General features: G+C 46.8%; 1 protein-coding gene across 5 annotated transcripts in view; it reads right to left on the reverse strand.

Moving 5' to 3' along the window:
* GSE1 (Gse1 coiled-coil protein) overlaps positions 1–21,991 on the reverse strand; it is a 443,607-nt gene that overhangs the window by 358,144 nt on the left and 63,472 nt on the right. Inside the window, exons 1-2 of one of the 5 annotated variants that reach the window (XM_083752953.1) lie at positions 11,508–15,964; positions 9,396–9,449 (exon numbers count right to left, since the gene is read on the reverse strand). The exons of 1 other annotated variant lie outside the window; for it this stretch is intronic. Coding sequence is in view for 3 of the 4 variants with exons in the window: in XM_083752946.1 (XP_083609072.1) it covers positions 11,508–13,844 (2,337 nt within the window). In the remaining variant the exon portion in view is untranslated. Of the gene's footprint in view, positions 1–9,395; positions 9,450–11,507; positions 15,985–21,991 lie in introns of those variants that run through there. 3 more of the 5 variants (XM_083752946.1, XM_083752952.1, XM_083752951.1) reach the window with 3 other exon arrangements.

Below are 21,991 nucleotides of genomic sequence, written 5' to 3' on the forward strand. Positions count from 1 at the left end.
GACTCTCTGCTGGATACAGAGTTGGGAGACTCCACCTTGAGCTCTGGGTAATCAGCAAAAGACAATCCCAGAATTGGGAGGGGAAAGTTCCCAGAAGTGCTGTGAGCAATGAGGTAAGCAAAAAGGAAAAAGTGTCTATTTTGCAAGCTGGCGGTCAGACATGATGTATGGAGTCCCTTGGAATCTGAGGCTGCAGCAATAATGGGAACAGGACCCTCATGGAATGCAGTCTCTCCATCTGGACACTGGTTGCAAATATGTGAAAATAAACCATATAGCATAAAGACACCACAGATTCTGCTGTCTCATTGTCCCCAAAGGAAACACAGACTGTGGTAAGTGCACCAGCAACCCCTGGAATCTCACACCACTCATGGAGATTGGGGTGGGGTGTAACAGTCTTGAATTCAAGGGCATGATTTGAACATAACGCTAAGCTGAAGCCAAGAACAAACCATGATTTAACCATGAGTTGCCCCACAGATGACCAAACAAATCATGACCTATGCCATAGGAATATACAAAGCAGCCTTACACAGAGTCAAAACATTCTAGCTCAGTATTGCCTACACTGCTTCGTAGCAACTGTCTGGAATTTTTCCCAATCCTACTTGAAGATGGCCAAAGGACTTTAGGAACTGATGTTTTCTATGGACTCCAACAATGTATGGTGTTCCCCCTCAATACGATGAGGATTATTTAATATCTGTCTAATTAAATGTACAGCCCCAATTCTGGCATTTGAAGCCACCAGCATTTTAAACATTTATTCTCATCAAGCTATACATTTTAAAAGGATCACAAAACTTCCAAAGGCAGCACTCTAAAGAAAGTACAACTTGAAGCAGAACCTCTTAAGGTGCATTAAATTATCATTTATTTAGCCCAACACTTACAAGCCCTGTTTCCCATGTGATAGAGGAATCACTTTGTAACAGAGCATATATAAAAACTTAAGTGTGATGTTTTGCTCTACACAGTCCTTGAGGACGACTGAAAAGTGACTGCAGGAAAAAATAGATGCACCTGGATGCGGGAGGATGGTTCTGTGTGCCCAAGTACAGGAGCCCCAAACGGAAGAGACAGCACTGTCATCAATCTGCAGCAGAACAGGGAGGGAATAGAGAGCCGTCACCAGCTCTGCTGCAAAGCCAGGATCCTCCCTCCATCAACTGTAATATGGCAGCAGCCATTTCACCAGGCTATAACAGAGGAGGGAAGAAAAGGATTGAAACACCACTCCATCAACATGGCTGAGAGATCAGTAGGTTTTGGCTCCTCCTTTTCTTGACCTTCTCCACCCCAGCTGGGTATTTTAAGAATTTGTAACAAAGAACTGGTACCTGAGTTGGTCTATTTTTCCTCCCTCCCAATTCATTTTCCTTCTGTGTTGTGTTCTTTTTATATTGTAAACTTCACATCTGGAACTGTTTTATTTTTAGTAATCTGCAAACTGCTCTGATAGGCTTTGGAGACTGAAGAGTGGGATAAAAATTCTTTAATTAAATAAGAGGGAAACTGATAAAGCCCATAGGCCCAAGGAGAAGGAAATTAGAATGTTGCTTCCTTTTCTGATGTTCCTTTAACACAATTAAAGTAAGGATGGAAATTCAGCAGCACATTTTCTTTCCCCAGCATGGAGATGAAATGATAAGTTTGCCTGCTGGATTCCTGACTGTCAGAGGAAATTTGACAAAAGGCTGGAAAAATGTTGGCAATGTTAAAGAAAGATTTTGAAAGCTTGGTTTGTTTTCCAGCTGATCTTGCAATTTGCTTTTGTGGCTTAATTAGCTATCATTAAGGAATCATGCTGGATTCACACTTAATACGATATCAAAGTTAAAACAAACCAAGGTTCACAATCCGACAACAAACCATGGTTTCAGAATAAAAATAAAAATAAATAAATAATTGTTCAGTAGCACCTTAATATAGACCAACTAAGTTTGTTCTGGTAAAAGCTTTTGTGTGCATGCACACTTCTTCAGAGACACGAAAGCTTATACCAGAACAAACTTAGTTGGTCTATAAGGTGCTACTGGACAATTTATTTATTTTTATTTTGACTGCATCAGACCAACACAATTTCCTACCTGAATCTAGAATCATGGCTTCAGAACACAGGTTGTTGGCAGTAAACAAACTATAGTTAAGCTGCTATACAGGATTCAGACCATCAAACAAGCCATGGTTTTCCGGCGACAGAAAATTCATTCTGAATCAGAGTTCTAACATGGGTTAGAACTCAACATCGAACCTACCAAGTCGCGATAGCAACAGCGAAGAGGACCTTCTTTGCCACCTCTATTGCATCTGCAGAAAACAGTAGCAGCGGAAACTTTCAGGTAGTTCGTAATTTAACAGAACCACCTTCACAATTGGGGCCTGGTGAGGACACCAAGATCTCCTGCAATAATTTTGCATTTATTTATTTATTTATTTTTGCAAATAAAGTTGTTCAGATTTAGAAAGAGGTAGACTCCACCATAAGAGCAGGACTGGGGCAGGAGAGTGCTAGAGTCCTGTCTAGTCAAGTTGCATGGGATCAGTTCCAATCTGTTACCTCTGAGGATGTGTTCAAGCTGCTTGGACAAGTGAAACTGACCACCTGTCTCCTTGATCCTTGCCCATTCTGGCTCATAAAAGTGAGCCAGGCTGGGCTGGGTGATGAGCTCCACAGGCTGATAAATGCTTCCCTCTGTGAGGGAGTCTTCCCAGACCCGCTTAAAGAAGCGGTTATTAAACCACTTTTTAAAAAAATCATCTTTGGACCTGGCCACTATGGCCAACTATTGCCCAGTCTCAAATCTTCCATTCTTGGGCAAGGTGTTTGAGCATGTGGTCACTGAACAGCTCCAGGCATGCCTGGAGGATACGAACCATTTGGATCCCTTCCAATTGGGATTCAGGCCTCATCATGGGACTGAAACTGCCCTGGTCGTGCTGGTCAATGATCTCTGGCAGGCTAGGGACAGATGTGAAAGCTGTTTCCTAGTTCTGCTGGATCTCTCAGCAGCTTTTGATACCACTGACTATGGTATCATTATGGACCGTCTAGGGGAGTTGGGAGCTGGAGGCACTGTTACTCAGTGGTTCTGCTCCTTCCTCTTAGGCCATGTCCAGAAAGTGGTGTTGGGGAATGAGTGTTCAGACCCCTGGACTCTCACTTGTGGGGTGCCTCAGGGCTCTGTCCTCTCCCCCATGCTTTTCAACATCTGTATGAAGCTGGCATGAGTATCTGAGGGTTTGAGCTGGGTGTTCACCAGTATGAAGATGATACCCAGTTCTACCTCTTGTTTAAATCAGAAACAGTGAAGGCAGTGAATGTCCTGTGTGAGTGTCTAGAGGTGGTTTGATGGCGCCTAATGGATTGAGGTTGAATCCTGACAAGACAGAAGTACTGTTTTGGGCGGACAGGGGGTGGGTGGGGGGACTCCCTGGTCCTGAATGGGTTAAGTGTACGCCTGAAGGACCAGCCTGGGAGTTATTTTGACCTCACAGCTGTCCATGGAGGTGCATATCAATTCTGTGTCTAGGGCAGCTGTCTACCAGCTCCATCTGGTATGCCAGCTGAGACCCTAACTGCCTGCAGACTGTCTCACTGGGGTGGTACATGCTCTTGCTATCTCCCGCTTGGACTACAGCAATGTGCTCTACGTGGGGTTGTCTACCTTTGAAGGTGATTTGAAAACTACAACTAATACAGAATAAGGCAGCTGGGCTGGTGACTGGGAGCAGCTGCCGGGACCATGTAACACCGGTCCTAAAGGATCTTCACTGGCTCCCAGTACGTTTCTGAGCACAATTCAAAGTGTTGGTGCTGACTTTTAAAGCTCTAAACAGTCTTGGTCCAGTACATCTGGAGTGTCTCCATTGCTCAGCCCAGACACTGAGGTTCTCCTGCAAGGGTCTTCTGCCAGTACCCTCACCATGAGAAGTGAAGTTACAGGGAACCAGACAGAAGGCCTTATCAGCAGTGGCACCCTCCCTGTGCAATCCCCTCCCATCAGATGTCAAGGAGATGAAGAACTACACAACTTTTAGAAGATATCTGAAAGCAGCCCGGTATCAGGAAGCTTGTAATGTTTGACGTTTTATTATGTTTTTATATATGCTGTAAGCTACCCAGAGTGGCTGGGGAAACCCAGCCAGATGGGCGGGGTATGAGTAATAATATTAATAATAATTAAAAAACAAACAAACCCCAAGCCAGTGTTTCTCAAACTAGGCAGGCCAATCCCATTTGCAGACTGAGGGTGAGAATCAGCTACTTGCCCAAAGCCAGGTGGCAAGCACATGTAACTCAAATTTAAGTTTATGAAGCAACACTGATTCCAATGTAAAAACAAAAAACATGTAAGGGTTGTATCCAATGTTAGTTTTACTCAGAGTAGACCCAGTCAAATGAATAGGAATAACTAACTTGGTTTATACATTTCAGTGATTCTACTCTAAGTAGAACTTAGCTGATACTACCCTTAGTTTTTGTCTTACCCAGGGTATGGATTGGGTGCCTATCCCATGTAAAGGAGCTGCAAAACTCACTTAAGTAAAGTGCGGGACAATGTATTGGGCATATCTACATTGTTTTAATCAGTTTCTCATAGTTTCTCCCAAATAATCTGAGATGAGAACTGTAATTAGGGGAAGACACTGAGAATTTGCCCCCTGCACAATAATAGAGTCCCTAAAATTCAGGAGTGGGGTTTCCAAAGTGGGGAATGCATTCAATCACTTTAAGCCTGCAGCGCAGATTTGCCCAGGACTTTCTGTAGCTTCACTTTCAGTTTCTCTACACTAGTGGTAACACAGGAAGCTGCCCTATACCAAATCAGGCCATTGGCCCATCTTGTTCAGTATTGCCTACACAGATTGGCAGCAGCTCTCCAGGATTTCAGATTGGTGACATTCCCAGCCCTACCTGGAGGTATCAGAGATTTAACCTGGCACCATTTACATGCAAAACAGATGCTCTGCCACTGAGCTATAGCCCCATTGTGCATTTTGCTGCAGTTATAAGAGGGGCTGTTTCCAGAGGATTCCTATGCAGCACACATCAATCACATTTGTTTCTCTGTCTCGGCCTCCTCAAGGCAGGCAGTGTGTGCTGATCCTGTGACTCCTTCAGCAGCTGCCCCAGCAAATTGAAAGAGAAATGCTTGCAAATGCTAGAAGCTTGCCAAGCATAAAGGAACAGCAAAGTACATTCCTAGGCCACACCAGATAGAAGAGAACTCTTAGTATAAAGCACCTACAGCAAACAAGACGACTACTGTGAGCAGAACATAGGAAGCTCCCTTTCCCCAGGTCAGATTTTCTGCCCAACTGACCCAGTGTTACCTGCTCTGACTGACAGTGACTCTCCAGGATCTCAGGCAAAGGAAAGTCACTCTACTCACCTGTTATCTGCCCTTTTTACTGGCAACTGACTCTAGTACCTTTGGCATGCAGCATATTGTGGTCCCTCCCCAAGAAGTCCTACCTCTAGGATGGAGAACCAACAGGTGTTTGTTGACTCCACTCCCAGCAACACCAGCTGGCATAGCCATCGGTTGGGGATTACTAGAGTTGTAGCAATGTCTGGTGACACACGCATTCCCAATCTGGGCTGTATACAACATGGGACTCATGTATCTTCAAGCAGGCGTAAGAAAACGTTTTGGCCCAGTGGAGCAGAGCTTTATCTCCTCCAACCCCCACAGGCCAACTTTGACAAGTGGCCACCCCCCTGTTAGTCATCTGATGTCATGATAACTCTTTGCAGGGGTCATGATTACTCTCTACAGAGAACAAACTGGAGAAACAGCACCAAGCAAAACTGAACTCTCCACTCATCAGCAAGGGAACTGACATTTGCAGCCAAACTGAGCAGGGTTTAACCCCCCCCACACACACACACGTTCATCAGCTGATAAGTGGGGGTTAAACCCTGCTGCTTTGGCTGTGCATGCCAGCTCCCTGTGGGAAACTGACAGGTGCAGCCAACAGAGAACTGAACCCCACCAACCCTAGCCCATCAGCTGACATCACTCACACATCAAAGTTGTGTCAGCTGATTGGCACATGGGCAGGGTTTCAGGGTAAATGGACTTAAGGGCCAAATTAGACCCCCTGGTGACTGTCTCACCTCATAGCAGCTCCCATGCTGGCTCTGCTTGTTTACCCAGATATGTAAGGCTAACAAGCATTTTAATAGGTATTTTTCATATATGTGAATGAGTGCACATGTGTGTGTGAGAGAGTGTATGTTGTATGTATATTTGGATTTTTTTAGGTCAACTTGTTTTAACTACTGACTTCTATTGAACATTTGAATGCATACTTAAGATTCTGTGTAAATAGTTTTGGCAATTAAGTGACATCCAAATTTTACAAATAAAATTATCTACCCCTGCTCCTCCTACTCTGAAAAGCGAGAACTGTCACAACCAGGATTAGAGTCTTCACATCCATTGCTTCAAGGCTTCTAAGCAAACTTCCCCACAAGATATATATGGATTTCCTCACCCTGCCCAATGTAATCTTTTAAGCACTGAGGAGGGTGTTGCAAGGCACAGGTTTTCCATTTGGCTCTTTGTTTTGCTGGCTAGTTTGTCAGTTTCCCTGTTGGATAGCAGCTTTACTTTCATATTTTAATTGCACTGTATGAGGAAGTACTTTATGTCCTTTGGAGCAGAAATAGTAAGACACAGTAGTCTCTCCAAAACACCATCTCCTTTGGGGGAGCCTGACCCACAACCAACCCCAGCTGGTCAGTCTTTGAAATAAAATCCAGCAAGGTGCTCAGTCAAAGCAGCCCTAGCAATGGCAAAACAAGAAACAGATCAATAGTTTAGATAAAAAGCTCTTTTTGCCTGAACACCACTAAGCATTCGAACACTTACAAAACACACCAGCTAGATACAGAGTACAGATACATTCCCATTTCACAGATATCTGTACTGTATTGAGTTTGCGGCAATGATGCATCTGACAGCAACTGTTTGAGCCAGAGCGCTGGCATGGAACATTCCAATTACTTGGGGAACAAAGCAACAAAAGGTTCACAGTCCAACTTCTGGGATAGAAGAGATAGCTGTCTGTTTGACTGGGATTAAAGCCCCATGCAGTACTTAGGGAAGGAGGAGCTGCTTGGGGGCTGGCTCAGGCCTAGATGGCTGACCAGGAGGAGGTCCTGGAAGCAGAGATGACTGGTGATCACAAGGACTGGTAAAGCAGAATGCAAGGGAGATCAAAAGTTAGCCAAACCAGAGCCCAGGACAGCCAGAGGCAACTAATTCCAGTTTTGTCCCCAACCTCCTCCCTGCTGACTTCTGCAAGGGCAGCATTGGGACTAAAGAAGAGTAAGCCAATGCTGCCCCCTGGACTGGATGCAAGTAAGAGGCAGGCAGGTGGGGGCTGGCTGAGCACAGGCTGAGGTTGGTGGGCAGCAGCCTCTGCTGCCTAAGGGGCAGAGAACCTAAGAGACAGAGGGCTCACTTGGGAAGATAAAAGGGAACAAGAAACACATTACGAACCATTGAGAGAAACAGAGGGATTTACACAGAAGTTTTAGGAACAGTGCGATTAGGGAACAAAGGTATGCATGGTGCGGAGAAAGTGGTTAGATGAAAGTTGTCTCCCTCCCTCATAACACTAGAACTCATGGACATCCAATGAAACTGAATGTTGGAAAATTTAGGACAGACAAAAGAAAGCACTTCTTCACTCAGGGCATAGTTAAACTCTGGGATTTGATTTCCCCAAGGTGTAAGTGTATGGCTTTAAAAGAGGATTGGACAAATATATGGAGCAGAAGGTTATCAGTGCTACTAGTCTTAATGGTTATGTTCCTATCCCCACTATTGGAGGCAGTATGCCTCTGAATGGCATTTGCTGAGAATCACAAATGTAGAGAGGGCTGCAGCACACTCAGGGCCTGCTTTTGGGTTTCCCATGGGCATCTGGTTGGCCACTGTGAGAAGAAGATGCTGGACCCAAGGTACCGCTGTACTGAACTTCACATATACTGATTTGAAGCAACCACAGGCTTTGCTTAAGTCTGGAGCTGCAAAGTTCCCCAGAGCTGATTTGAACAACCATGCTAAACACCAATGTTTGTTCAAAACAGGACTGCTAGCCCCACCGGCTCAAGGCAAAATGATTTTCAGACAAACAAAAGAATCTGAATACAAATGTCTCAAAACAGCCTATCTCCTCCCGGTACTGAATGTACAGTGGTACCTCAGGTTAAGTACTTAATTTGTTCCGGAGGTCCGTACTTAACCTGAAACTGTTCTTAACCTGAAGCACCACTTTAGCTAATGAGGCCTCCTGCTGCCGCCGTGCCGCCAGAGCACGATTTCTGTTCTCATCCTGAAGCAAAGTTCTTAACCTGAAGCACTATTTCTGGGTTAGTGGAGTCTGTAACCTGAAGTGTATGTAACCTGAAGCATATGTAACCCAAGGTACCACTGTACTACAGCAGCCTCTGTACAGTGGAGCTGACTCAAATGGTGAGCCCAGGGTTAGGAAGGCAGCTCAAATATTAGATCACATTTTATTACAGTCCTGCAATGTCATTCGTTAAGGCCTGTCGTGAGTTTATTATCAGCAGCTGTCCTCTCTAGCCAAGGGGATGGAAGCTCAGATGAAAAGCAAACAGCCCTCTGGAAGGCTTCTTAAGTCATAGGAGCATGAAAATCTCTCCCCTCCACTTACACAGCTGACTTTCAGATTAAAAAGACACATTCCCACAGGGAGGGAAAGAAGCCAGTCAGCTTGGAAACACCTCCTTCAAGGATCCTGGAGCTTCCGTTTTTTTCCATTTGCTGGCAGAATGGGAGTTCCTATCTTAGGGAGCATGCTTATTTGGGCTCTCTCAAAAGCTTGGCTCTGAGGCCAAGAAATATGTCACCATTGATAGTCCAATCCTTTAAGGTTCCACAAGCAAGCACTAAATAGCATTGAGGCCACTTCATCGTCTGCCTGCATGACTTGGAAATCAACACTCTACAAGTGGTTTAAGCTGAACAACTGCGATTGTTGCTAAAGCAATGCTGATGCCATATTTCAGAAATCTGGTTACAGAAACACTCTTTAAATCAGCTTCGCCCATTATCAAGTTTCCTCCCCCCCCCCCTAAATTCTGCTTTCACTTTCTTTAGTTTCGGATTAACATGTTAGTGCAAACTATCTCTCCCATGAGGAGATAATGTACAGTATTTCATTGCATTTATATCCTGCATTTCTCGCATCATGGCACTCAGGGTGACAGACAAAAAGTTCCCAAGCAGTCTCCCACTTGGACCTAGATCTGGACCTAGATCTCATTAGCTTCATCAAGGTTGCTGAATCACATACCTTCAGACTCTGCCCTGGGAGCTAGATAGGAGAGTCTGATATGTGGGGGTCACTCTCACACATCTTAGCAGGTAGTCAACACAAGACTTCCTCCATGTCAATTTTTCCTAAACATACACAAATAGGAGGTGTAATTTATCCATGTGTTCTCTTCCCTGTCCCCCTTGCAATGTGCAAAACCACAGAAATGACAGAGGCTATTCCTGCAGGAAGTCATTGCCACATGCTGGTCTACTTGTATGCAATGGGGAGAGGTTGCATCATAGAGGATTTTGAATGCCAAGAGATAAGACTATGCATGAAGGGAATACTGTACCTGTACCTCCAATTAGAAAAGGAAATTTCTATGGTGTTTTTAAGGCAAGGAAGGAAACTCGCTATTGCATAGAAATCACATGTCTTTGCCACTCTGGAACATATGGAGCAACTACTACCTAAGAGCGCATCAAAATTTCTTTTTCTCTCTCCCATATTCAATGAGAAGTGCATTTGCACATCAACCCTGGTCTTCTGCATACTCCTGTATGAAGGCAAGTTTCTCTTTTTGGCTTTAAAAGGACTGCAAATTGCTCACCCCACAAACAAAACCCTACCGCATAATTTGCCACATTTTCAACAATATGCAGCTGATATGGCAGACATTTAGCAAGCGAAGCCTTTCCTGGCATGTAGACAAAACAGAAAAACTTCATTTGTTGGATCTGTGCATGTTAGGCTGGTGTTAAAGAGGCACAGGGGCAGGCCAATAAGAATAAGAATGGTCTCTTCCCACAGCCCCAGACCCTGTGATTATCATCCGAGGTCCTTAGTGTGCCTCCTCCACAAGAGGTCAGGAGGGTGGCAACATGAGAATGGGCCTTTTCTGTGGTGGCTCCCTGCTTGTGGAATGCTCTCCCTTGGGAGGGTTGCCTGGAACCTTTGTTGCATATCTTTAGGCACCAGGCAAAAACATTCCTCTTTTCTCAGGCCTTTATCTAATTAAACAATCTATGATCTATTATTGTTTTTGTTACTATGTCATGCATTTTCTTGTTTTTATATGGTAAACCACCCTGTGATCCTTGGATTAAGGACGATATAGAAATATATCTACTGGCATTCCTGGTTGCTCACAGGTTTATTTGGAAGCCTGACTCCCATTACTTTCCCACCTTCCACACTAAACTGACTGGCAGGGATTAGACCCCCCCCCCTTACCCATAATGCTTTGGAATCTGCTGCTAGACGAGCATCGGGACATCTGCACACTGTGGAGCTGAACTGCACACCTGGAAGACTAAGCAACTAGAGAAATGTAAATAGCTAGTATATAAAATAAAAAGCACTAAAAGCACTATAATCAGCTTTCTAACAGCCACTCAGCCACCTGAGGACCTGCCTTCAGGCTATTAGGCAAGTATGATTTACAAATGTTTTCTTGTTAAGCCACAAATTGCTAGAGTTAGTGACAAACTGGACAAGAACATTTAAATGTTGAGCAAAACAGCCATGGAGGAGAGGGGACGGCTTTTAGCCCACATTAGGTGGACTACTAACTTCTGTAGATTCACTCTTTTAAGGCACCTAAACCATAAGTGGGCATGGGAGTGCCCTCCAGAAAGTCCTGTGCACTGCTAATTAGTTTATTGTGACATGGAACTCTGTATTGTGCTGCCACAGCCTACCATGGCTCTGCTTCTGGGATTCTTTCCAGCCGTTGTACCTGTATTCTGAAGATACATGAATTAGCACGGGGGGGGGGGGGGGAGACACACCTGATATGCCCATTAACAGAAAAACACCTCAGGAAAAAAGCACTTTGCATCATAGTTGGGAAACTGTGGAGTTCTCTTACGGCTCTAAAAAGCTAATCCCTAATAGGATTTTGTAGCGGTTGTAGAATGGCACCAGCATTAGAATTCTTGTTAGCTTCTGGTCTTGAGTGAGTCACCTAAGAGAAAGCCTTCCAGCAGCCAGTGCTTTAAAAAAGGAGAGACATGCTTACAGTTCTCCCACGCACCTTGACAGAGATCCATGGTAGGGTTTTTTAGAGTCATGAGGTCAATGACTCTGGAGCGGCTGGTTTGCTAGAAAGCAACAGTTTGGCACCTGTCTCCCACCAAAGCTCGCAGAAGAGCAACAGCAGATAATTCCAGTTCCACTGGAAGGTCAACCAGGCAGCTTACCTTTTGGAGAGAAGCTGGTGCCATTGCAGGTGCAGCAAAGAGATCTCTGGACACTGTGTTTTTGCCAGCCAGCACCAGTACGGAACACTCAGCGCATGCTCCGATGGTCAGCTGCTTACCGTCATCCACCAGCAAGCTGCTAGGCACCCGTAAAGAGCACAGGAACACTGGCAGCCTGGCAACTTGCACCGCTTTTAATCCAAGGCATCGTTTCTTCTCTTGCCTGCAGAAGAAGCAGACAAAAGTCTCCACTTTGTACTGCCTGGACCAGGCACTGCTTGGATGGGGGGAATGGTTGCTTTCATGCTGCATCCACTGCCCCAAGAGATCATGGTAACAGAGCACACATGTGGCCACTATTCCAGTTGAATCGACAGGCCTAGCCCGAGGAGCTGGTGGGTAAACTGTGAGGAATGGAAAGAATGGCTCCTTCTCGCCAAAGCGGCCTGGAGGGTTGACACTGATGTGAAACTCCTTCCCTGCTCCCAGTTCAGCTCCACAGATGTAGCAAATGGTCACCAAGCCCACTTTGGCCAAACCAGGATGCCGGGCAATGCTGTTGGACTCCCCAGCTGAAAAGACCTGGTGATACCTGCCCAGGAAGCTCTGCACCGAAGTGATGAACTCCTCATTGTGGCAAGCCCGGTACATGGCCCATAGGTCCTGCAGCACACCATAACATTTCCGACAGCTATGGACCTCCCAGTGCTTGTTGAGACCTTTGGCATTGGGAGGGCAAGGAAGGAGGCTGAGGAAGGGGAAGTGCATGGTTGTTTTGGCATTGCCGTTGGTGATCTTGGCAGAGACTGACCGGCCATCCTTGGTGCAATCCTCCCCACAGAGGTAACATGCTTCCTGGAGAAGCTGCATGGGTCCAGGCAGTACCTCCTCTCTTGGAAGAGTCTCCCTCTTAGCCTTGGGGGCTACAGCGTTCAGAGGTACTACATAGAGCCGCTGCAGGACAGGCACGTTGGCCAACTCAAAGCTTTGCCACTGCTGCATGAGAGAAGCGAAGCAGCAAGAACACACTAAGGTGCTACCAGCGGTGCTGATGGGTAAAGCCCCCGGAGGAGGGCTGTGCAACCACAGGAAGGGGAAGAAAGGCGCCTTAGAGGCTTTCTCCTGCTTTTGCACGTGAATCCTGTGCTGGGAAGTAGACGTCAAGAGGGAGCCGCAAACGTAGCAAACGACTTCTCCTACCGATGGCGGCTCTGCCCCCCAGAGAGGTCTGGGCGCTAGGAGGGCGCTGCCATTCTCTTTTTGCTCCTCGTCGCTGGTGATATTGATCTCGCTCTCCTCGGAGGAGCAGTAACTGGAAAGCTCTCGGCCACTTTCCCCCGGGGGTCGCTTGCCCACCAACCCGTCGCCTCTTCCTGCTGTATTGAAGGCCCCCGGTGCGCTCCCGCCGCTGCCTCCTGGCGCGCCATGAGCTCTCCAAATCGGCGCCTCGGCTCCCCAGAGTCTTGCCCGCCGCTGCCTCTTCCTCCGAGGCTTCTCTGCCGGTGGCAGCCCGTTCCCCGGGCGCAAGGGGGCCGCCGCCATCGCCGCCTCCTCTGGGGGTGGCGGCGGCGGCTGGTTCCACTCGCGGTAACTGGCGCGGCTCCCCATGTGCGCGCTTGGCACCGCGCGCTCTTTGACGCGCCAGTAATCCGGACTGCCTTTGGCGCCGCTGTTCCGGCTGGGGGAACGCAGGTCAGGCTCCGAGAGGTTACCGGCGTCAGAGAGAGAGGAAAGCTCAGAGTCTTCGCCGCCGGCGCCGCAACCTTCTTCCTCGTCGTCGTCGGCCGGCTGGCTCCGGCCGCTGCTGCTACTAGGACGCCGCTCGTCGTCGGCGCCCAGCACGTAGGAGAGGTTCCACTCTTGGGGGCCCCTGCGCAGCCCGCCGGGCCCCCCCGCCGGCCCGTCGCACTGGTAGGGCCGCTTCAGCCAATACATGCGCTTTTCCACCGGCGTGCGCGTCCTCTCGAAGGAGTCCCACTGCTCCGCCAGAAAGCAGCGGCAGACGGCGCACACCACGGCGCAGCCCTCCGGAGTCACCTCCTGCGCCCCGGGCGCCGGCTCCTGGTGCTGCAGGAAAGGGAAAAAAGGCTGGTTGTCGCGGGGGTACTTCACTTGCAGCTTCAGCTCCTTGCCCCGGCTGATCCCGCCGCCGCAGATGAAGCAGCAGAGCGCCGCGTCGGAGGAGGCGGAGGCAGCCGCCGCCAACGCCGCCGGGGACTCGGCACGACAGCAGCTGCCACTCGCCGCTGCTCCTGTACGCTCGTCCCCGGACGCGATCGCGGCCATCAAGCGCTGCTTGCGCGAGATCGGCGCCTCCTTCTCCGGATAATCGCTCATTTTGCCCTCGGGTAGTCCCCGCCCGGGCGGGAGCGGCGGCTGCGGGAGGCTCCCCAGGGCTGATCGCTCATCCTGCAGGCGCCGGGTGGCCGGACACGCTCTGGGAGGGAGACGGGCTGCCGGAGTTGGCTGCGATTAGTTGGTTCCCATCTGCAGACTTGCTGCTGCCGCCGCCGCCGCCGCCACTTTAGGAATGGGTGGGAAGGGACTGGGATCCGGGCTGCTGCTGGCGGAGAGGGGTTGTTTTTTGGCGTGGGGCGCTCCTGCGGGCAAAGGCTGGAGACGGTTGCCAGCCGCGTCCCGCTCCAGAGCTAACTTCGGCCGGGTGGAGGAGCAGCAGCCGCCTCTTGTGCAAAGTTTGGCTGCGAACTCGGCAGCGCCATCTCCCTCCCTCCCTGGAGGTGGGTCTCCTCCGCGCCACCAGCAGCGGCGGCTTCCACAATAAACCAGCCCCCTCGCCTGTCTCTCCCCCACCCCGCGCGCCAAAATCTGCATTGGGGGGAGGAGGGAGGGAGGGCTTCTTCTCCCTCCTTGCTCAGGCTCGCGGCCAACGATCACACAAGGAAAGCCCCGCTTCGGAGGAGCTTCGCGGCCGTCGCCTGCCCAGAGTCACAAGACCTTTCTGAAGCCGAAAGAATATAAAGAGGTTCGTGCGGCTGTAGAAAGATTCTTGTTTGCATTTGGACCTGCAACATTCAAGTTCCAATTCTTACTAAAGACTTGGAGTGGTTTGTTGGACTGTACAGCTGCTTCAGCCTCTGCTTTTCTCAAACGGGAGCAAATACTAGTTACCTATTAAGTTCTTTCTATTACACATTAATAATATTTGTGCTCATAATGCTATCATCCCACTTTCAATACAATTTCAGCCTGCAGAATGTTTGGGGTGGTGGCACAGCTTCATATCCAATCAGTGCATCACTTCCTGCTGAATTCCCAAACTTTTTATACCACAAATGTTCTGGCTTTATAGCCCTCCAATAATGCTGTAACATTGGGGAAACATTGCTGAACAAACAAGGTGTCCTCCAGATGCGTTTGGACTACAACTCCTATCAGCTCCAGCTGGCATGGCCAGTGAGCAGGAATGATGGGAACTGTAGTCCCATCTGGAGAGCTCTGCCCAACTGTTAGAGCATTTGCAAACCAATGGCTCGTTTTTATTTCTACATATTCATTATTCTGTTTTAAAATGAAAAGCAATGGAGGAACATCCAGCCAACACAGACAAAAATCCTGCCACCACCCCCAATCAGATGTTTGGGAACCAAATTTAATTCCCTGCCTCCTCTCTCAGCTGATCCGCAAAACTCTGGCCTGTGGGAAAGGGCTTGATGGGCATCAACAAGAAATAGTGGTGGTGCAAAGGGAAACTGTAAGGCAAGATGCAGAACAGCCAGTCTCTCTAAATGGCTCTTGAGACTCTTGACAGGTCACAACCCCTCTCCCTAGGCCACACCCATCACCAGCCCTGCTCCAATGCCCTCATTTAGTGCTCTTGCATAACTGAAATATGTCCTCAAACTGTGATCATGCCTCTTCCTTGCCTTCTTGGAGCACAGAGAGGGGTGTGTGACTGTAGAAACCTCTGACTTTGGCATGGCTGGAATGCAGTCTGCTATACAAAGTAAGAGTCATATGCATTGCTCTACTTGCTTTTGCCTCTGGCCACACCCACCCCAGCATGTGGCCCCCAGATGCTTGCCCAGGAGGCAATTAAGCCCTTGGGTTAAAAAAATAAGGCTTCCCATCCCAGTTGTAAAGCAAAGAAAGCAGAGATCCAGGTTTCAGCAATGCCATCACAAACTGTGTCATGGTCATTGACCTCACTTCCACACTAGATGAGTCAACAGCACTTTGTCAAAGTCACTACGTCAAAGGGTGGCATGGCAATTGCACTTAAAGTCAGGGAAATTGCTGCAAACCATGTCATACAATAGGACAAGCAACCTATAGCTTATATCTGGAAACAATGCCATCTGGATTCTCTGTAAAAACTGAGTGAATGGCTGAGATCAGCACCAGAAAGAAAAAAAGGCTGATGTGGAAGCACCCCAGCAGCATTTGTCTCTGGAGTAGTTCTTCCTGTGCCAAATTAAAGAATGTAGAGAGTGTCATTTTTTTAAAAAGCCACTAAGCACAATTCTTTCCTGCTCAGAACAGGAGTAATTTCATTTCAGAGCCATCTGCACTATAGCTTTCCAAGATGTCAAAAAGTTGCTAGTTTTTCCATCATTCTAGAGCTGTGTAGACTGAAAGGAAAAGGTTATAACAAAGTACGTATAGTGGGGCCATGGGCAATTGCTTTAGGGTTTTAAAAGAAATAGTTTCATGAAGGACATGGTTTATCAGTGGCTACTGCCAACCTAGCAGCTCCTGCCAACCTAGCAGTTCGAAAGCATGCCAAAAAGTGCAAGTAGATAAATAGGTACCGCTCTGGCGGTAAGGTATACGGTGTTTCCGTGCACTGTTCTGGTTTTGGTGTTCCATTGCACCAGAAGCAGTTTAGTCATGCTGGCCACATGACCTGGAAAAACTGTCTGCGGACCAATGTCGGCTCCCTCGGCCTATAAAGCGAGATGAGCACTGCAACCCCAGAGTGAGTCGTCTGCACCTGGACTTAACTGTCAGGGGTCCTTTACCTTTTTTATATAACTATTACCAACTCTAGGGGCAGGTTCTTACCTTTACACCTTCCATGTGAGCTTTGAAGGGCAACTGGCTGGTCGCTATTAGACACAGAATGCAGAACTAAATGGGCCATGGCCTGACCCAGCAAAACAGTTATTATTCTCCTGTATTTACACTTTGGAAAACTTTAACCAACTTTTACTTTCACATCTTTTAAAACTGATCACATTTCCTTCACAACTAGCTCTCTTCTGCCTTAGCAAAGCCTCATTTTGGCACCAGTAAGGTGGCCTCTTATGCATTGCCTTGGGGGTTGTCCACATTTCTGCTTGCCCCTTCACTTACTTCTCAGAAAACTCACTCTTTACCATTAAATTGGAGGAAATGTCAATTGAGTTTTCTGTGGATTGATGTCTGCTCTGATTCAGTGGTAAAGAAGGGGTTTTCCTGGGGAAAGCAGCAGGGCAAACAGAAAACTACTTGGACCCATGCCCTGAAAGCAAGGGGCAAGCAGAAAACCACTTGGGCCCATGCTTTCTAGGCATGGAACAAGTGAAGTATGGACAAGCCCTAAAAGGAGGAGTTGCATCATTAAAAAAAGAGATTTGCATAAAAATTGCATGTTCTAATTTATAAGTATAGTTGCAGATTTAGAAACAATGACTACCATTTAAATAGGAATACAATAAGTCTCATCATTGTAGGGAAGACTGGGGCCAGACGACCTGTGTGCCTTCTGTCCAGGGTTGATAGGCAAATTCAGGGCCCACCTGTTCTCCCTTCATAGGGTTCTTCATTTTTAAATCAGACTTGAACCTGGCAGTCTTTCAAATAGAGGGCTGTATTCTGACAACCCTTGAAATAGGGAACTATCCTCTGTAAAATACAAAACATGGTCACCCTACACACCAGAATTCTCTCTGCATTACTTGTACCAATGCTCAAGAAAGAGATGCAGGGTGATATAATGGATAAGAGTGTCAGAGCAAAATTCAAACGACTGCTTCATAGCTCATGGGGCAACCATGTCAGTAACTCTTGGGCTGCATACTCATGACCTTTTATTCTAGAATCAATGGCTACTGAGCACCTTTCTTATGCAGTTCACACACAATATAGACCTGTTGCATAATCCCACCCTGAAAAGCACTTATTGAGAAGCTGATTTCAATTCAAAAATAAAAGCTCAAGGAAGATGCATTCTACAGTGTGTCCATTTGAAAACAAGTAGGTTGTCCCAGCAAAGGATGGGACCAATGATGTTGTGAGTGGACATATACTAAGATCACAGTCACCATTTCCTTCTTCATTCACATGGAACATGCATAGGGCAGATAAGGCTTGGACAACCTAATCAAGGGGAGGGTTTTCAGATACGCACAATTCAACCACACTCACTCTTGTGGATTGCAGGATCTAGAAACAATGCACAGAAGATTGAAAAGCAGCATTTTGAACTTAAGAATAGCCCCACTGGATCAGGTCAGTGGCCCATCTAGTCCAGTTTTCTCACAATGACTAACCAGATGCCCATGGGAAGTCTGCAAGCAGGAGATAAGCACAACAGCACTCTCCCCTCCTGTAGTTTCCTGCAATTGGTATTCTGACCATGGAGGTAGAACACAGCCATTGTGGTTGGTAGCCATGATAGCCTTGAGTAAAAGCATGAACAATTCCATTTTGAGAAATTCTAAAATTTTGTGTTACAAATGCATTAATGTGCATGTAGCCATAATCATCCTGAACAGGCACTTTTGAGGCTAAAATGTGGGACGGGGGACCCTGTACACCTCCATGAAGGTTTTAGAGGAAGAACAGGATCAAAACAACCACGTAAAATGGGAGATGATGAAAGAGAAGCTATGGCCTTCTGTGCCTACTGTGCCAGACCTTCACCAAAAGAAGACTAATCTGGCTGTTTGAGGACCAGGGGTCCAGCATATCCACTAGTCACCTGGGAGAAAATGGCAATTAGCCACAGGTGGTACAAAACTGTTCTGGATTGTTAAGTCTACAGCTAATTGTGAAATTTGAAAGGTTAGACTAAAATCACTTCAAAGAAAGCCTAGACCTGGAAGTCCTAAACTTTAAGAAAGGCTGTCCATCTGGTCCAGCACCCTGTTCTCACAATGACCAACCACAATGACCAAGCCTTCAGGTATGGAGACTGACCTTATAGACCAGCTACATATTCTTCTTAGAATATCATCAGTTCCAAATTTGAGCTAATTCAGAACATACTGGGTAGATACTATCTGGACCTGGTGATTTGTTCATTTTTAATTTGTCAATAAGGCCTAGAAATTTGTCACTTGTTACTGCTGCTTGCTTCAGTTCCACGAATTCCCTTGCTGAGAAAATTAGTTCAGGTACAGGAATCTGCTCTGCAATTTGTAGTGAATACAACTGTCCGCTTACAGTACATATATGTTGAACTGGACAGCAACACATCACACACCAGGTCCTGGGCACCCTTCTGGCCAGTTTAATGATCAACTGTTCTAGGAGATTGTCATTTAAACTACTGTATCTACATATTTTATCTCTCATGACTAGAACATGCATTTACCCAGTCCATGTGACAGTTGCTGATGTCACCTATTGCTACAGCATTTATTTATTTGAATGTCTTCCCATTACCATGGGAATTTTGGTCATTGGGGGGAACAGTACACCACCAATTGTAAGTTAGACTTTGTGCCTAGTATTGCCACCCAGTTAGTGGAGGCTGGTCCTTTAGGGGAAATGTAGCACTGCCCCTACTCATCTCAGCCTGCCCTCAAATAGCCCCTGCCTGCCCTGCCTGCCTTTTTACTTAAAACCAGTCCAGGGGGCACCAACAACTAGTGCCCACAGTGATTAAGTCTGCCTCTTTGGCAGATGGAGGTTTCAAACTAACTTTCCCCCAGTAAACTTCCCTTAGTAAAAACAAACAAACAAACAGAGCCTCAGAAAATAGAACAGGGATTTTTCCTTGTGACATTCACTTTTGAGCTCAGTTTCAGAGAAATGAATCAAAAGAAAAATGAACAATGCTCCCATAGATTGCCATGGAACCCCATGAACTCTATTACTACCATACAATTACTACCATACAATGTCATCTTATACTAAGGCAGATCACTGGTCAGCCGCACCAAACATTGTGTGCTGTCATTGAGTGACAGCTGTTCTCCAGGTCACAGGTAAGTCTTTGGGTTCATCCAGGCTTCCTTTTGTGCCACGTTTCTAGACACAGGTCTGGGCTTTAAAGCTCCATGTCCAAGCACAGTTCATAGCTGTCAACTTACAGATTTGAAAATAAGGGACCAGCAGCCTTGAAAATAAGGGACTAGCAACCAAAATAAGGGACCTGCAGCCTCACCTGTTCCAGGCACTCCAGTCTTCCTGTCCTCCTGCAGTCTGGTCAAACTCATGCTGGTAGCTTCGAGAACACCAACTTTGTAACCAGAGGTTCAACTCAATAGAATCTGAATCACATGCACCACAAGGCCTATGCAGCCTCAACCTAAGATGGCTCCCCGGCCTGGCTTTGCACTGCAAAGTTTGCAGCAGCACGTGCAACAAAATGGCGACCAGCATTCAAAAACCCCCTCAGCTTGCATTAACTAGCCACACACAAGGCATGCAAGCTCCACCCCCCAGTCGTTCTTAGACTTCTTACTGGGTGAGCAACACAGTCAAGCAACACAGTTGGAGCCTCCCTCCGCCCTGGCTGGCAAGGAGGGAGGGAGAGGAGCTGCTTCCTTTGAAATTTAAGGGACATTTAAGGGACATCCATCAATAAGGGACAGCAGCAGGACATGGCGCTGGAATAAGGGACTGTCCCTTCAAATAAGGGACACTTGACAGCTATGGCACAGTTTTTGTTTTTCTTTGTTTTTTTGTCTTCAGGAAAACCTGTATTTTACCACTGAATTGGAGCAAACAGCAACCAGGCTTTCCATGGATTGCCATTTGCTCCAGTTCGGTGGTAAAACATGGGTTTCCCCAGAGAAAGCACAGGGACAAATAAAAAGCAGCTTGGACAGAGAGCTTTAAAACATGAACCTGTGCCTGGAAAGCTCAGTGCAAAACAAAGTCTGGATGAGCCCTTTCCCACCCTTGCTACCTGTTTCCTAAAAAAAAACAAAAACTGAATAGTTAGGACTGAACTTTCAGAATGCAAATTGTGTGCCTGTGGCTCCTCACCAGTACTCCATGGAAGAGGTACATGGCCAAGGCAACTGAAGATGAGAAGCACAAGAGCAAAGCAAAAGATCCCCAGGAGACCCCTGGAATAGCCTGTCATTCATTAGTAGAGTGCAAGAACAACTGGGCCAGAGGAGTCCTCAGTTGCAGTAAACTCCAAATGGGTGATTGACTGACTACTTTCCCACACAGACAGCATCCGCCCATGTCTTAACTAGTTGGCCTCCCTGATGCAGCCTTTGCTCCTCTAACAACAGCTGCATTGCATTTTGCACATGGGGAAAATGTCATCGCTCATGGTGCTGAAAGCGTGATGTTCCCCATAACAACTGGCTGCAAAATCAAACAGATTGTATGACATCAGCTCAGAAAACACTCAGGAGAAGAGAGTCTACTGCTCCTTCTGGGATAAATTTCAGCTTTCTTCGCAGGTGGCCCTGGTATTCAAGGGTGGGTTGGGAACAGAGAAGGGCACAGGAACAAATGTTTAGCTGAAAACAGAGATTGGCAAAGGGAAGGAAGAGGTCTTTAAAAAAACACTGTTACATTGGGGGGGGGGTCAGATTTTAATTTACAGCAGGGATGGGAAACCCATGGCTCTCCAGATGTTGTTGGATCAGAAAGCATGGACAATGCTCAGGGAATATAGGAATTGTAGTCCAACAACATCTGAATGGCTGCATGTTCCCCACATCTGTTCTGAAGGTATCCAAAGGTAACCAAAAGCAATGGAAGGTTTGCAATATGATCTAAGGGCAGCTTATATAGTTTTTGTCCTTTTAAGTAAGGTCTGGTTATTATAAGCAGATCATGGCAGGATTTAGGACGACCTCAATATTGTGTTCTCTGATCTGAATGCCCCAATGCCAGATATACAAGGGATGAGTGTAATTTCTTGTGAAAAATGAAAAGCATTCTGTATTCTCTCTGATGCCCTTTGTCTCTATTTTTATTAATACACATGTCACATTACTTCACCTTGGAACTAAAAAAAAGGTTCTAGGACCAAATAAACTTTGTTGAACCCTGGCTCAAAATGCCTGTATTTTAGAGATACTTGGAGTATAAGTATTTCTGAGCATGGTAGCCATGTTGGTCTGCCATAGTCAAAACAAAAAGAATTCCTTCCAGTAGCACCTTAAAGACCAACTAAGTCAGTTCTTGGTATGAGCTTTCGTGTGCATGCACACGAAAGCTCATACCAAGAACTGACTTAGTGGTATCTGAAGAAGTGTCCATGCACACGAAAGCTCATACCAAGAACTGACTTAGTTGGTCTTTAAGGTGCTACTGGAAGGAATTCTTTTTGTTATTTCTGAGCATGT

The sequence above is a fragment of the Podarcis gaigeae genome (genome assembly GCF_964106915.1).
Source record: "Podarcis gaigeae genome assembly, chromosome: 8".
Classification (NCBI taxonomy): Eukaryota; Metazoa; Chordata; class Lepidosauria; order Squamata; family Lacertidae; genus Podarcis; species Podarcis gaigeae.